Genomic DNA, 17,223 nt, shown 5'->3' with positions numbered 1-17,223 from the left:
TGAAATACTTACTTCTATCTAAAAAGACGGTAGGAAAAAACAGGGATTGAAAGGGTTCCTTTTTTGTACAAAAAATACATTTTTATGACAACAGCCAGTACCTTCACAGTAGGTCCTTTGCTCCTCTACTTCCTACCAAGGTTCAGTCATCCATAACGCCATCCTAAAGGATCAGAATTGGTTTTCTTTCCACTTTTCAACAATGCCTCACTATGGAATGTTTCCAAAGTCTTACGCTACATCCTGATCAAATCAGGAATCTTCTTTACTTTGTTTTTTTTTCTTTCCTTTGTTTTTTTTTTTCTTCCTTTTACTTTAAAAAGGAACTCAATTCATGCAAATAAATACATAATGTGCACCGAAATACTCAATTCTATGGTACAGGTGACTTCAGAGAAAAGTCCCTCTATAATTATCTAAACTAGTTCTAATAAAAGGATGTAGTTTCAAAACAGAATTAAAAACATTTCAGTTTACTACAAGTTGATGTTTGCTATGTGTTCAAGCAGATAACATTTTCTACCTAGTTGTGTTAATCTGTGGGTTCAGTGTCACTCTTCTGTCGTGTAGCAAATATTTGATTTTGAGGGGTGGCTTTGCTATGCAGGTTTTGTGGTCCAGGGTAGCGGTCTTCATTTGATTCTGCATACAGGATGTCAGGTTAAGCCCAGATCTGGAGAGAGACAGTTGAACAATTGTTTATGACACAGACCACGCTATCAAACTTGTCCATCTATCTATTAATTACAGTTTAGCGAGGCAGGCAGATTAGTGGTAGAGTGCATCAGCAGCAATGATACCATTTAACCCGTAACTTCAAAAATTCCCTTAACAGTTTGGCCAGCTCTTTGTGGATATGGTCTTCATTTGATTTTTCACAGCTTTACACTGTGATTTTATATCCCTGTTAGTCCCTAGAGGCAATTTTCCTTTAACAACCCCTGCCTGTTTTTTTTAAACAGACAAAGAAACAAGTGCCCGAGGTGGGTGCTCCCAGCACTTACTCGCAGAGTGTGGTCCCAGGAGCCCGAGCAGAACGCCGTCCCATCGGGAGAGACCCGCAAGGTGCTGACACGATTTTCATGCCCAAACAGAATGGATACACGGGACCCTTTCAGCACATCCCAGACATTGATGGTGTAATCATTATAGCCTGCAAACAGTAGGCGACCTAGGAAGAGAATGAGGTTTTACAAAGTGAGGTCTTCAGTAGGTGACACAGCAGGACTGCGAGCCCTGACCACCGCTTCCCCCAGGCAGCTGCGCTCCTGCCAGACAGCCCTGCTCCAATGCCAGTGAGTGCTGAACCAACTACAACCGATTGGTTTCAAATACAGCTAAGATTGAGTTAAATTACATAGAATCTGATCAGTCATTAGGGACTCCAAATCAAGACAGACTGGAGAGCTTCGACAGCTAACGAAGGGTAATCGTCTTTTGCTCAACCTCTACGCAAGACGTTGAATACCAACGGTTGAACCATTAGGAGACAATTTGGGAAGTGATTCATTGTCCTCAACGGGACAAACTGTGGTGCTTGTGACCACAACAGAGACTTTTGCCTCTGTCCTGGGCACAGGGCAGTTCACCACCCCCTCATCCCCACGCAGGGTGACTGGGGAGCTCTGCGCTTGTGCTGGGGCAGGAGAGCAAAGACTTGAGCTCACGTCTCTGTGTCTGTAGTGGGAAATGGCAATGTTTCTGTCTTCATGCTTCTCTAACATACTTTTACATCTATTAATCATTTATTATCCTTTTATAAACTATTTATGTAAGTGCGCTTAATAGTCTAGTTACATTTCATGTTTCCTTTGAAATGTTTTTAATCATTATTGTGAAACTCTAGCACAGGCAAAATATTTCCTGCCTTCAGAAGGGCCAGGAAAATATTTTCATTGCTACCACGAAGCAATAGTCGGCTAGATTAAAGAGTAATTATTTTACAGAGGCAAAAAAAAAAAAAAGGCTTCCATGCATTAAATGCTTTTGGTACTTAGTATTACTTTCAATAACTTTTAATAACAAATGCTTCATCAAATTAAACTGACAAAATTTAACAGTCCACCCCAAATCCCAACACCAGGAGAACCTCGAAAGCCCATGTCTCACCACTGAGAGAGAAGTCCACACTGGATGCTCCAAAAATGATGCTCTCTTTGGAATAAATTGCTACTTCTCTGTCTGCACGAAGGTCATACAAACGACACTAGGATTAAAACAAACCAACACATATGCCTCAGTAAAGGCTGGAGTGAATGGCTACTACATTTCATTGAAAAAACCCAAGTGGGAAGGACTGCGGCCTAACAGGCATCACGGGAAGCAGCTGCTTGGCATATTCCTGTTGCTCTGTCTGCTCTAAGTGGGACTCCTCTGGAGTCTAGCAGGGATCTAAGCAACACATGGTTGCTTTGTATAAATTGAATGAAGAACTTGCTTTTCCAAGCCACTTCCCTAAGCCTTCTGCCTGTCCTGCTATAGAGAGATGAGTGGTGGGCTTTGGACCATAGCCACTCACTGAAAGTGCCCTCACGCTCTCGCTTCCCCACTGTGGATTCCTACAGATTTGGGCATCCCGCTGCTAGCGGGTGCATGGAGAGACAACAGTTTAGGCACAGCTGGAGTCTGGGAGAGAGAGGATTCAATCTCTTGTCATCTTTGAGAGCACGGACCACATGGCATGGCACTCAAGAGAGTCCCCTGGCACAGGGAAGCCCAGCTGCTAGGCCTTGCTCTGAGTACCACAGGAGAGCAAACAGCTCTGCCCTACCGTGAGGCCCCTCTGTCTGAAAAACCCACGGGAAAATAATCCAAGTGAAACAATACATTTTAATACAGACCTCTGCTTTTCATTTCTCATGGAAAATCCCCGATCACCTCTACAACCTGCACTTCCTGTTTTTATCATTTGCCAGCATACTTAGGCCTGTTTAACATGGAAATAATGTATAGGCAGACCAGATTTCATTGCCATTCAGAAAGGCGGTTTGTTAGCCCTGAAATCAAAATGTGCTTTTGAAACTATCTGAACTGTAAGTTTCCACTGGCCAGATGGGCTTGCTAATATTAAAGCTTTACTAATGAAAAATGGCTGGTATTCAAGCCTGCACATAAAGGAGAGGCTGTTTCATTGGCAGGGCAGTGGGGAGCTGCCAGGTATGTGAAGCCCAGGTCTCCCAGTGCTCCACGCCGATGAGTAACTCCATCAGCCTGTCCTGACAGGGAGCTGGGGTCACCGCAGGTGACAGCGCTGCCACGTGAGCGTGCCTTTATGGTCTGCCCCCAGACAGTCAGGATTATCTGTTCCTCAAAATCCCTAAGTATGTAAATCAGGTCAAGGATACCAGCCAGCGCATCAGTCCGTAATGCTGAAAACACCAACCCCTTCAGTTAAAGCATTAAGTTGATGGAAACAGCCAAAACCTCTGTCAAGATGGAATTGCCCATTCTCCTGCTCGAGTCAGGGGTGTCAGGAGTAGTTAAGAGAGAGAAACCCCATCGAATAAATTAATTAGCACACGAACCCAGAGCCTGTGGTACTGGGCATAAAACGAGAGCACGCTCATTGGAATTTAATGATGGACAATTTCTCCATCTCACTCCCTCAGCATCTCAAGTGCTCACAGTACTGCATTCAAATGCGTGGAGAGGCACTGGGCTCACCACAGAGCTAGGAGGTATTAATTTATAATAGCGGCATTTAAGGCCTAAAAGCAGTGTTTCTCTCTCCAGAAAAGCCTTGGAAGGTCTCCACATCCAGTGAAGACAAAGGGAATGTGTCTATTGAGTTTAGCTAGTATTGGAGCAGACTCAAAGCATGCTCTGAGGGCAGAGTACTTTAGAAAAAGTCTTCACTCTCATGCAGCTCAGTGTCATGTTTGAATAAACAGGAGAAACAAGGTGCCAAGTGCCTCCCAAGCGTCTGCTCTGAGTTACACTCACTGCCAGCTCAGCTCTGCAGGGCTGTGGTACAGGCAGAGCATGGTCCCCCATTGCTCAGGGGCCCAAAGGCACCAGGAGGTAAGTGGCATTTTGCATACAATGTGCTGACCAAAATTATCTGTCAATACATACCGAGCCCCTCCTAGCAGCTCACTCACAGATAAGTAAGCTCCAGTAAGAGCTGTTGTATCATCTAGGATGACCTGGATGCGGTGACTCATTGCTGTGAAGAATGTTGGCATGAGTCAGGCTGACAAGGAGATGGACGTGGCCAAGGCCACCCTGGGGCTGTGCTCTCAGGATGCAGGGGCTGTAGAGGGCAGCTGACCGGGTCTGCCCAGCTCCCTGCTGAGCCCACGGCCCCTCTGCCTGCTGGGATGTGCACACTCGTGCCCCTGTGCTGTGCTGATGCTTCTGACACAAGCTGCAGCGTTTCATCTGGTTCCTCTCATGGTGTGACCAACAAGGATATGAAGCCAAATCTCTTCCAGTAAGACAACTAATTTTGATCGTGAAACTTCAGAACAAAGAAATGAGTATTTGGACACTACCTCACGTAGAAAAGTTTGCAGAGGTGACCTAGAAAGTGTTTATCCTACAGCATTATATATAGTATTCATTATATATTGTATTATAGCATTGTTATCTCTGCAACTTTGGTGTCACAGGCCCAGCTCAGTCACTTAAAGTCCTATGTGGATGTGACCTCGTCTTTTAGCAAAACCTGACTTAGGAAGTAACAAAACTTCCTTAGATTGCTGAATTAACATACCGTGGCATCGTCTGAACCAGAGGCAAAAGCATCTCCGCTTGGGTAATATCTGTGCATGAGTAAAAAAAGACCAGAACATATTACATTACTTGGATGAGGTCAGACTTCAGAAATAGAACCAGTGCATTGCTCAACAACGCAAATGTGTCCTCTCCCACAAACACACTGACCTGACACTGTTGATATCTGAATCGTGGGTTTCAAACGACTGAATGCACTGACCAGACCGCATATCCCAGACCATGGCTTTCTTGTCACATCCCTAATAAGACAAAAAAAAAATCCCTACAGTTGTGCAAATGGTGGCATTCACCCCTCATGGGCCTGGTACGTGACATCAAGTCCAGCTACATTCAAAGGCTCTGAACATCACGGCTCCGAGGGGATTTAACCAGCAAAGCAGCCCCAGAACTGGCTGTACTGGTACCCCAGCCATACCTGTGCCCGCAGTCCACCATGCCACAGAGCTGCATAACTGGTGCAGCTCGTTCCCTTACCACTTAACATGCCCAATATAAAAAATTAATACGCAGCATTTAAAGTCTTATCACTAATTCTGTTCGTACACGGAAATAGAAAATGAAATAAGTGCACTGGAGGTCTCTTGTCCAGCCTCCTGCCAGAGTTAACCCCCGCTGTGGCTCTGCCCCCACATGCTCAATGGCGTGGCTGGGATGAGACAAGAAGCACAGCAGCATTTCATCTCATTGCCAAGCTCCAAGCTGTGCTTCCAAGCTGTGCTTTGAAAAGATCATTTAACACTGCGAGGTGCTCAGCACCCTGAATGCTTTGGCCATGCAAGAGGCTCAGCCCAAGTATTCTGCAGTGTCCTTGGGGCAGGAACCATCTCACACCGGTAGGGCCACGCTCTCAGCTGCAATGTGTCGCTGCTGTCACAACTGCAGAGACAGGAGAAAGAACATGGACTTTTCTTTGAAGAGTGATGGGATATTTTAATAAATAGGACCCTGCTGCAGGGCAGGCCATGGGTAGGCTCAGCTCCAGGGGGCTCAGCCTCTCTGAGGTTGTGTGGGATGCACAGGGCAGGCTGCTGCTTCTGCCAAGCTGCCCTGCAGCCCATGCCCCACGTGTTACTCATTTTTAAGCAAATACGATTGTTAATTAAATTAAACAGTTCCTTCACAATTCACATCTTTCTCTCTTTTTGTGAATTCTCTTGTTAAAATGAAATCTCCTTTTTTTTTTTTTTAGCGACGATGTCACTATTTAAAAGAAGTAACGTTCCTTTGTACCAGCTTGTGGTTTCTGCACAGGGGAAACCAAAAAAGGATTGAGAACATTTTGGACTCAGCATATTTCCCTCTCAAGCCCCACCACAGCCCAAGCCCAGCCCTTCACATTGCTTCCATGTGCGCTGTTCTTACTGACCTCTCTGGCAGTTTGGGGGCAAAATCAATCTGACAAGCTGATGCTTTGACTCCTAAGGTTTTGAAGGAGAAACCAGCCACCACCTGTGGAGAGATGGGCCCCCTGAGTGCTATCCAACTTGCCCCGAGGAGCAGCGCTCAGAGGGCACTGAGCACAGCAGCTCGGGATGCAGCCCTGAGCTCACGCAGGAGGGCTGGGATTTCCAGCGAAGCCGTCAGGTGTAGCAGCACCCAGTTTGCACGCTGATGCACTGGCACTGCTTACTCCAGCTCGAGGTTACTGTATTTGGTTGGCACAATACACAGGGAGCCTCTCTATGCCACCGTACCTTCAGATTGCACTGGTTTGGCTATACCTGCATCCATGTGATACAAGACAGATCTTCACTGAAGTGGTTATTTTGCTTGCAATGAATTAAGTGAGTCCCTGTAAGCACTGGCATGCTGAAGCTGCTACATCAACACAAGTATGACATATTCTCTTAGCAGCACCATAGCTGCTTGCGATTCTTTGCCCTATAATAAGCTGAGCTGTTTCCAGGGAGAATTAATCTGTCCTTTCTGGGAAGCAAGCTCAGTGACAGGAAAGCCCAGGAGGAGTAATGCACTTGGATGGAATTAGCTTTCAGTCACGCTTTGGAACAGCTGTGCTAGCAGCAGACAAACTGGGCCAGCGTGCTGGGCTCTGCTCCTGGTGGGCCAGACAAATTTGATAAAAGAGCCATAACGGAAGAGGTCCAGGTTTACTGTGTAGGGATGGGACCATGACTCCGAGCACAACAAGGGAGATCCTCTAATCCATGGTCGGCACCCTCTGGCACAACAGCCACTTCCACCAGCAAGCACAGGACCAGCCCTGGGCCAGTGCTGGTGGGGCTCAGAAACCAAGTACCTTCAGCAAAGTTACTGGTAGCAACCTGCCCCCAGTAAGAGCTGGTCTCCTGCCAGCTCTCACCTGCACGCTTGATCTCTGATGTGGGAATGATCACCCCAAAAAAGAGCTGAGCCCCATTCCACTCATCTTCATGCCTTGCCTGCCTCACTGCCAGGCTGCGTGCCAACGGCTTGGCTTCCCAGGAACAGCGATCTGTCACACAGCAAGACAGGACTTGGAAGATGCCCTGGGTACTTTCCCAGAACAGTTCCTGCAGCCCCAGCAAGGTTTGTGTGCTCCTCTGGGCCAGGACAGGGAGTGGGCAGTATTGGGCTGACGAAGGGGCTTTGAATGTCTCTGGTACCACTGGAAGGCACGGGGGGCTCAGCAACAGCTGAAGATGTGGCCACACCTCATCTCCCTGCTCCAACTTGTATGAGGGTTCAGCCAGCGTCCAAGCTCCCCCTTGGTTTCTGGGGAGCGGGCGAGGGCCGCGGTGGCACGCGCGTTATTTGCAGCCCTACTTCGATGCCCTGGGCACCCGCCTGGCACAACCCATCTGGCTCCAGGGAGCTGGGGCATGAGGAAGGAGCCAAATGTGGGAGGTCATCTGGTGTGTTGCACTGCTGACCACGGGGGCTCACACCTACGAGCCCACTGCTCTAACTCTGAGCCTTTCCCTGCCCCGGAAAGGCGTTGTTTTGATCTTGGGCTGGCCTGCTTTGGTGTGGGGTGGAATTTGCTAAGTAAGCAGCACTGCAGTCAGCCTGGCTGGGTGGGTTTGACCCCACAGTCAGGGGTTTAATTTGCTCCAGCTTGGAAAATGTGCTTGCAATGAGTGGATTGCACTGGGGCTTCCAACACATACTCCAGCACTCTTGCAATAGGATCATAAGCCTCCTCCTTTGCTGCCTTTTCCCTTCCATATTCCTTCATTTTCTATTATGAGAGGGAGCTCCTGCTTACCCCAGAGACAAACGTATTTCCCGTTTCAGAAGGTGCCAGGTCCAGGCACAGGACATCAGCTCCATGACCATGGAAACTCTGTAGCAGCTGCCCGCTCTCAACATCCCACAGAGCACAAGTCCCATCTCCGCTGGCCGTCAGGATCTACAGGATGTGGCAAGAAAAGTCACAATACAAAAATCAGCAGATGATCTTCAAGTTCACAAAGAAACAACTAACACCCTATACCTACACCAAGGACAGCTTTAATTTAATGAAGTATTATGCAGTACATCAAAGCCATAAAAATAATACGACTCTAAGTACAGTTTATGTTTTGGGTTTTGTTAAGGAAAGATGTCTGAGTGCAAAGGAGAGCTGTATTGCCACTGCTCTACCTACACTGTGTTTCAATAGTGGTCAGTTTTGTACAGTGGGGTTTGGAGAACTGATGGCAGTAGGGGCCCATATCCTCCAAGAAGGAGGTAGAACCAGACTGGTACCCCTGTCTGCCCTGTATCTGCCCCCCCTATCCAAATTTAGGCAGCTGGAATTCAACCCGGGTAAAGAGAGGAATTGTTGAAGTTGAGTTTAGTTCTCTAATTTTTTTTTTCTACTTGAAATAGCAGGTTAAACCAAGTTAATTGGGCTTAAGACATGGATTTTCTGAAAGGGAAGTAAGCCTGTCTAGACAGCTGTTTGATAAGTACATCACCTCTCACTTGTCCAAAGCCATTTGTGTGTGAAAAGGCTTGAGAATACATTGACCGAACATAGCTCACAGCTTCCCTCATCTGCTACAGTGCTTGCAGAAAGCACATGTGATCAGCGCTTGTTATTGTGGCTAAATCCTGACGATGCTCAATTGTTCCAAATTTCCCCTTGGCACCCCAAAGCCGTTATGCAATCACAAATTTTGCAGGTTGAAAGGGTCCCCGTGCACTGGCGTGGAAGTTGGCAAGGGTGAACTTAGGAGGGACTCTCAATCTCGTACACAGGTTTTTCTCACGGTCAGTGCAGAAACTTAAAAGAATCCCAGTGGGCAGTTAGAAGTTAAAAAGAAAATACTCAAGAAGAAAATGATCACGAAACCATTCACAGAGTTGCATAAAGGTTAAACGCTGAACATGTTTGACAGATGCTCCAGGAACTCCTCCCATAAACAGAGGTCTGCAAAGCTGCAGAACAGACTGTTCCGAATCCCGCACTGGAGACGTTAATGCTCTGAGATGATAATAGCAGAAGTCCTAACTTGTCTTTCTGGCCAGCATTTGAGCCTAGATCAATGAACTTCTCTGTTCTGAGGAACACTTGTACTCGGATGAGGAATGAAGCCTTTCAGCTCTGAGGATTTGTTCTTGTAATAACGTGTAAGAAAGATACGAGGGGACCAGGAGTAGCTAAAGGCGCAAGGGAAGAGTCTGCTGGCAACCCAGGGCTCCAGCTACTGCTTAAAGAGAAATGTTATGGACTCAAGTTCAGGGCATTGCCATTAAAAAACCCCACAAACACAAACCCCAGGAATTCCAGAACTAGAGGAGAAGAAGGGAATCAGAAACCTTTGCTATTAGACTCGGGCTTGCTGCTGATGGGGATCCTTGCCTGGCGCCTGGCGGCAAGAGGCAGCACTTGCACACAGGAGGGGACAGCAGGGACACAGCCCCCGCTCACCAGGAGCACAGCACCAGGGGCTGGGAGCAGCAGCGAGGGCAGAGCCACCCTCACCTCTGCCTCCTCCACCATCACCATGGGCCTCATCCCGCTTCCCAGCCCCGCTGGACTGGGAGTGTGGCTGCCTGCCCCGTGCAAAACACTTGAGATCTCAATTAACTGCTGCTATTAATACACATGGAGCGCTGTCACGAGGGCAGCGTTATCACACCGCCGAGCTGCAGATACCTAATTTAGGAAGCGAGGCTCCACAGCTCTCTGCCTACCAAGGCGGAGGAGGCTCTCTCTGGCAAGATCGATCTGGGCACCGAGGACGAGGTGCGTGGGTCACCCAGCCCCGCAGCTCAGCGCTCGTCTTGGCCCAGGGTGGGGACGTGATGGGACCCCCTCTTTCACAGAATCACAGAATCGCTCGGTTGGAAAAGGCCTCTGAGATCATCACGTCCAACCGCTCCTGTCTACCCCCTAAACCATATCCCTAAGTACCTCGTCTACCCGCTCTTTAAACACATCCAGGGATGGTGACTCCACCACCTCCCTGGGCAGCCTGTTCCAGCTTCTGACGACCCTCTCAGTAAAGAACTTCCTCCTTATCTCTAACCTGAACCTCCCTTGGCACAGCTTGGTGCCGTTTCCCCTTGTTCTATCCCCCATCACCTGGGAGAAGAGACCAGCACCCACCTCTCTCCAAGCTCCCTTGAGGCAGTTGTAGGTGGTGATGAGGTCTCCCCTCAGACCTTTCAGCATCCACACAGCCTGAGAGTGGCTTTAGTCAACGATGAACCGCCCCCAGGTCCCCTCTCTTTCCACTGCACTGCCAGATGCCCATGGCCACAGCAACCTAAACTCCCACCCTGTCCTTCATTCCTGAGGGAAAAACAAGCCGCAGTTCAAGAGAGCAGCCGAGGCAGAGCAGCAGCAGAGTTACCGAGTAATTGTAATTCTGAGGCTATTATGTAAAAAAGATAAGGAATCTGGGATTCTCTAAGATCCCCTACATAACAGTGTCTGAACAGAAGCCTGGCCAACCCACTTGCTTGTATTTGTTTCAACAGTAACATGCAGTGCTGTAGATGATCACTTGTAAGCCTATCAATCACAGCAAAATTTCTTTTTAAAGTCTTCAGAAAAAAAATCTCTGAATCACTGAACGTGAAGCATCTAAATCCCCTGTGGTATTTTTTAACCACAGTAATACATTACCTCCAATATCAATGCAGTTTGCTGTATTTAACACGGAGAAAAAAGACCAAATTTTTCTTTCTTTTTCATTATAAAAAACAAGTAACTTTTTTTCCTTTCCTAGGATTTAATCGCAACGCATATAGGTATGGACAAGAAAAGAGAATACTGGGTTTTTATCGCATAAAAACCATTCCATTTAACTTAGACTGCTCCAATTACTCAGGGCTCCTGCACAGTAAGGTCAGGGCTAAGCAAGCCTGAGCGCTTGGTACCTCCACCACTCGTTTCCATGGCAATGGACTTAAATTAGCACCTCAGAGTCACTACAGAAACCATAGAATGACAAACAACAACATACTCTTGGGCATCTCGTGTCCTGAAACAGAAGCAATGAGAGCTCCAGATACGTGGAAGAAGGGGACAAGGTATTCCCTTTCAGCAGCTCTCCTGACACACAGAGCAATGAAAATGCTCCCTTCTGCCACTTATCTTGCTGCAGAGCGGCACTGAGCAGAGCTTCAATTAAATTAAAAAAAAAACCAGAGAGGACAAGGGGATTATCCTGGCTCCTTTCATCATCTTTCATGTTCCTGGAGAAAGAGCTCTTTGAGATATTCACTACAGAGGAAGGCTGGCCTGGATTCAGATCTGCATTAGTTCCTGACTTTGCCATCGTCTCCCACTGTGCTCCAACCGCCGAGCTGCGAGATGGGGACAGCATCGCTCCTTTCCCTCTAGGGAGTGCACCACTGCATGTACAGACAACAGGGCTGGCCTCATGGGGCCATCCTCAAGCTCAAATATCTCACTTGGTACAAGCAAAAACTACCAAGAATGAAATCAAAAGCAGTTGAATGGACACCCAGGACAAAGCAGGCCAACAACACAGTCTCCATCTGCTGGCAGAGCCCATACCCAACCTAGCCCTGGCTGAACTGGGTTTTTAACTATTTGTATTAGTTTGAACTCCTAAAAGCAGAAGCCAGCGTAGACTCAGAGACCAGGGAACACACAGGTACCAGCAAGCTCCCTCTGCAGAAGCAATAAGCCTTTGCAGGGCGCAGGCACGACAGCCTGGCCACGGGCTGTGACAAGCATTTCCTTACAGCAGCTTCTGAAGGACAGGGAACTGCTGGAGAGAGTCCAGCGTAGGGCTACAAAGATGATCAAGGGAGTGGAGCATCTCCCTTATGAGGAGCGGCTGAGGGAGCTGGGGCTCTTTAGTTTGCAGAAGAGGAGACTGAGGGGAGACCTCATTCATGTTTATAAATATATAAAGGGTGAGTGTCACGAGGATGGAGCCAGGCTCTTCTCGGTGACAAACAATGATAGGACAAGGGGTAATGGGCACAAGCTGGAACACAGGAGGTTCCACTTCAATTGGAGAAGAAACTTCTTCTCAGTGAGGGTGACAGAGCCCTGGCCCAGGCTGCCCAGAGAGGTTGTGGAGTCTCCTTCTCTGGAGACATTCAAAACCCGCCTGGACGCCTTCCTGTGCAACCTCATCTAGGCGTTCCTGCTCCGGCAGGGGGATTGGACTGGATGAGCTTTGGAGGTCCCTTCCAATCCCTAACGTTCTGTGATTCTGTGATTCTGTGATTCTGCAGCACCTTCCTTGCCCCCAGAGAGGGTTACCAGCAGCCCCTGCATGGGGCAGAACATGGCCCTGGGTGCAAGGAAGGTTACTTGCACTCGTGTTAGGTGTTGCTGGACGGTGAGCAGCGGGTAGGGAACGCATTTACCTGCATGTCTGAGTTAGTGAAGCTGCAGGCAGACAAGTAGTTTGTGTGCATCGCAACCGATTTCTTCTTTGCAGCCATGTTCTCATTTTTGTCAAATGTCAGAGGGTACACAGAACACTTGTTGTCCAGGCCACTAAAGGGTAATAATAGCAATAACAGAGAGAGGAGAACTGGTTAAAACTGCAGCGACAAGAGGCGAGTGGTGATAAGAAGGAAACCACCTGTCAGTGCTGTGCTGCCAAACCCTTACAAGTGCCGACTTCCCTGTATTGTGCTGCCCGGGATCTCCCAGTGCAGGGAAGCCCCAGCTGCCTCCCCAGCCTGGCTGCTTTACAGAACTTGAACAGCTGCACCTCAGTATTTTTTACCCTCATTGAGTTTATAAATGGCACCAAATGAAACCTCACGAAAGCATAAACCGGGAGGTGACACGGCAGTCACCTCAGGGTTAATGATTCACACACAGCCAAAGTGCCATTTTTCTGTTGAGGACTGGTATTTAAGTGTCATTATTTATCTACCTTATTAAATTGGACCTAACTCGTATGGAAGAGGTGGTACAGTAAGTAGCAGGTGTGAAGAGAGGGCTTTTAGAGGAGTTTGGGAAAAAAGCAAGAGAAGCACTGACCTCTGTAGCTGGTGTGTCCCTCCTGGGCAGTTGCACCAGTTAAGCTGTGTCTCCCAGGCCAAATGTAGGGCTCTTTTCTAAAGGGTCTGGCTCGTGTCCACCCCTTTTCTAGAGCCATGCTGGATCAGCCCTGCCCTGGTCCCTGGGATCCCGGCACACCACCCACCAGGTGCTGGTTCTGTGCCTTATATTACGTGCACAGCACTTAACTGACAGCACACCAGAAACACAAAGTAGGCAGTGCAAGCCATATATGCCCTCCCTGTCTCTCTCGCAAGTGTAAAGACAGAGCTTTCTTGTCATTCTTTGAGTTTCAGTCAAATACACACACTTTCCAGACTCCCTTTCTACGTACATTTACGGAGTCTGCCTGCCCACCTCAGGCTGCTGCTTTCTAGATTTGCAAGCTGCCCAGTAAAGTCTGATCCTTTCGTGCCCCAAGCTTGCTTTGTCTGCCTGATCCACTCGGGCCCTTTTGTAAAGATGTTTTGCCAACACCTCATCTCTTCGTTTTCTCCCCTGCATAAACCCATTTTTTTTCAAACCTGAGCCCTCAGAAAACTGGGAGGAGATGATCAAGGATGGGGTTACTTCCCCACACCCCATCTATTGCTGTGCTGGTGATCACTAATGACTAACCCTCTCTATGTCATAGAGGAAAGAGGGCAAAGTAAGAGCAGGGTTAAAACCACTCTCCCTTAGAAGATATATCCAGCACACACAACCAAAGTGGAACAGGGAAGTTGCATGCATGCAGAATTCCTGGCCCATGATATGAATGCTGAAAGAGGATTTTTTCCCATGCTTGCTTACACAACAAATGTTATTGCACTGAAGTCAGTGGAGATAACGTGTATGAGCCATTATGGGAGTAGAATCAGAGGCACTGAATGTAGTGCTTCCACCCACAATCAGATTTGTAGCTGTCAGCATCTGAAGGCACAGGGACACCACTAAAGCTTTTCTGTGTAAGCAGCTGTGGAAACGAGGAACTTACCCACAAGCAATGGCACATCCAGATGGGGCATACGCACACGCCATCACCCAGGTACACGGCATCGTCACTGCATGCTCCTGAAACACAGGACCTCTTTAAACTGGGATGTCACCGTTTCTCTAACTGGTGCAAGGAAAACAGTGTAGAGAAGTTCAGTGTTTCTGTGGGACATCCTTAGGTACAGGTTTCCCCCCGCTACAACTCACATGTAAGGCCTGGACAACCCTCACTGCAGAACCCAGCAGAGCAGCAGCAGGATGGCTACTCCCTCCCTGGCACTTTTCCCCATATTCATGAGCCCCAAACTGATCACAGTGTGTTTTATTTGGGTTACTCAGCGCTGTAAAAGGACCCCGCTGCTGCCCGTGTACAAGTGAGTTACAAACAAGCTGGTTTTTCTCAGGAGTGTGGACCAGGGTGTTGTGAGGCAGTCCCAGTGGGACTTGGAGGAGCAGCAGCACTGTTTCACAGTGACCACCATGGCTGAAGGATCCCAGGTGACCACACACGGCACCTGGTACAGGGGTTACCCAGGGAGGGCTGGATCAGAGCCTCCTGCTGGAGACCATGACAAACCCCAGCGCCCTGAACAGGGACTTTGCTCAGACACAGGGCAAGGGAGGCGGCTTGCCCTGGGCCCCTTGGTGTGAGGTGCTGCTGGAGGTTTGCCTGTTACCCCATCACCCTGCTGCCTCCTGTGAGCCCTCCACTTGATCCCATGATCATTTGCCCTCTGCGTAGAGATCTGACTTCTGCTGAAGTTTCACTGACCTTGTTGGTAGTGAAGGAATCCCACACGATCACCTTCCCATCCTAAATGAAAGGACACAGAGAGAGAAACTGAGGCCTTCAGTCTGTCACGTCATGAAATTTTTCTCTTCATTTTAACAACAGCACAACGGTCACAGGAGAGGAGCACTGAGGAGACACTCCTCAGTAGTGCCAGTTACGTCTTTGTGCTGAAGAAAAGCGCATGCCCTCCTCGCTGAGATGACCGATGTCAGCTTAAGAGACCAATTTATTTTTAAACGTTTTTCCTTTCCCCTTTAGCGGGTTTCTGAGAACACCTCTCACTTGCAGCACATGCCGTGGACAGGACCATCTCCTCAGGAAACTGCCACTTGCCTCCTTTCAGCCACGACGTGTTCCTCCCAGCCTGTCATCACCACCCGCCAAGCCAGACACCTCTCCCAAGCGGTACCCGCGGTGGCTCGGTGTGGCACTTTGCAAACACGAGGTGATCTGTATTACAGACCACTTGTCCAGCAGGTAGCACTCACTGTTTATGAACATTGCACTGTTTATTCATCTTCCCTGTCCTGTCTTTCCCCAGTTTTCCTGTTACTTCTCACTACACTTACTAAACCTTCAGTTATCCACTGATACAATCTGCTAAATAGCCACGGTAAGAACACTCCACAGAGACTATCACATTCACTTTGTGTATGCCAGCTACGCTCCTTCCAGCTATTTTGCCTTATGAACATAATATTGTTATCCTCCCTGTACACAAAAGCAAAATGTTTATTGCTGAGCAACAATCGTTGCTGTGCCTGGGCTCGCTACAGTTCTTAAAATAGAGTGAAAAATGTGGAAATGCTTTCTAACTTCCCTGTTCGGGGTTCTGATCTACACACTGACGTTTTAACCACCTTAAAAAACCGTGACATTAATTATTTAAAACGATTCTCTTTGCTGAGATCACCATGAATGGTAAAAGCTCACAGTAACTGAAGGTGGCTTGCAATGCAGATTGCCTATTTTTATCCCTCAAGCGAGACCCCCTGACGGATTTCATACAGGTCAATGAACAGCTGTGAGGTGCAACAACCTCACTCACTGCCATACCGGGCTCAGGACGAATCAGGGGATCTAGGAAGTAATTACCTCTTGACCTCCTCCAGCTCATGAGCCTGGTCTTGAGCAGGTGCTAGGACTGCTTCTCAAAATGGCCCAGTGAATGCAGTCATTGTGGCGGGCTGTTGGAGGTGGCCCCAATCATACAGACTGCAGAAGAAATTTCTCTGCACAGAAATCTCTAGAAGAACCACCGTTCCTTCCCTTCCCTTTTCCTGATTATTTTCTCTGAACGCATAAACTGAAATCATTACTAAAGATTTTATCTGTAAAGAACAAGGAAATAAAGTGACCTGAGATGAGTTCTCTCTATTTTCTATGGGGGAAATACGGGGAAAATCTGTGTATGACTGGACGAGAAATATTAAGGGTATTAGCTGCAACAGGTAGAGCAATGGTCAGAAGCTTGGATTTGTGCTCTCTGAACAAATACACTGTCACTGACCATATTGAAAACATACACACAGGTACCACCTGCAAAGAGCTGCACATAGCACAGCCAAAAGATTTGGGTAGCTTTGAAAACCATCTGCCCAAGAGCGTACCTGGGAAGAGCTGACGATTCTTCTCTTGTCTTTGCACCAGTCCATGCAGAGAACTTTATTTCCATGGCCCTTCAGGGTCCTCCTGGTCTTCATCACAAACTGGCCCAGCGCCTCCACACGCTCTGCCACCTGATGAACTGCAGACAGCTGGTGGTTAGAGCCCCGCGTGAGAGCGCTGCCACGGCAAACCTCTGTGCTTACGAGTAACGTCACTTGAGGAATTCATCCATGAAGCTCGCATCTCTGGTGCAGGCCAACGAACTCTGCTTCAGAGCTGGCAGGTGGTAAAGGAAGGTGGGTGGTGTATGAACACGTTCACCATTTAAAGATCAGGATAAATTCACTCCGGAGACCCCTGGCACCAGAATGAAAAATTACTCTGTCTAATAGGATCCAGTGCTTCCCTGTGTTGTGTGCTTGCCCACACTGAAACCCAAGATGATCCAGCTGCTGTTAGCTAAGGGGGCAATGTCTGACTCGGACGTTTTGAAATAAATGCAGAAGCTCACACGCTTTAATGAGCTGGTGGAGGAGATCTTAAGCTTTTCAATGTCACATGGGGGCTGAGCTTCACATCCCACACGGCAGGTGATTGCTCTGGAGCTGCAAGAAAGCTCATGGGCTACGAAGAGCTGTCACAGCAAGAGAGCAGATGTCTTTAACTTTGAGATCAGTCC

General features: G+C 48.1%; 1 protein-coding gene across 1 annotated transcript; it reads right to left on the bottom strand.

The window, feature by feature from the left end:
- Window positions 1-315: 315 nt before the first annotated feature.
- On the bottom strand, window positions 316-16,721 carry GNB5 (guanine nucleotide binding protein (G protein), beta 5; the record flags this gene model as incomplete). The annotated part of the gene is made up of 10 exons (XM_010192376.1): window positions 316-673; window positions 1,005-1,171; window positions 2,110-2,206; window positions 4,715-4,763; window positions 4,885-4,976; window positions 7,943-8,086; window positions 12,520-12,652; window positions 14,145-14,221; window positions 14,916-14,957; window positions 16,547-16,721. Coding segments are annotated over 10 exons (988 nt in total), but the record flags the coding sequence as incomplete, so codon positions are not given.
- Window positions 16,722-17,223: the final 502 nt, after the last annotated feature.

Source organism: Mesitornis unicolor, unplaced genomic scaffold, assembly GCF_000695765.1.
Source record: "Mesitornis unicolor isolate BGI_N332 unplaced genomic scaffold, ASM69576v1 scaffold15049, whole genome shotgun sequence".
NCBI classification, from domain to species: Eukaryota; Metazoa; Chordata; class Aves; order Mesitornithiformes; family Mesitornithidae; genus Mesitornis; species Mesitornis unicolor.
This window is presented reverse-complemented; position numbering and strand designations above follow the sequence as displayed.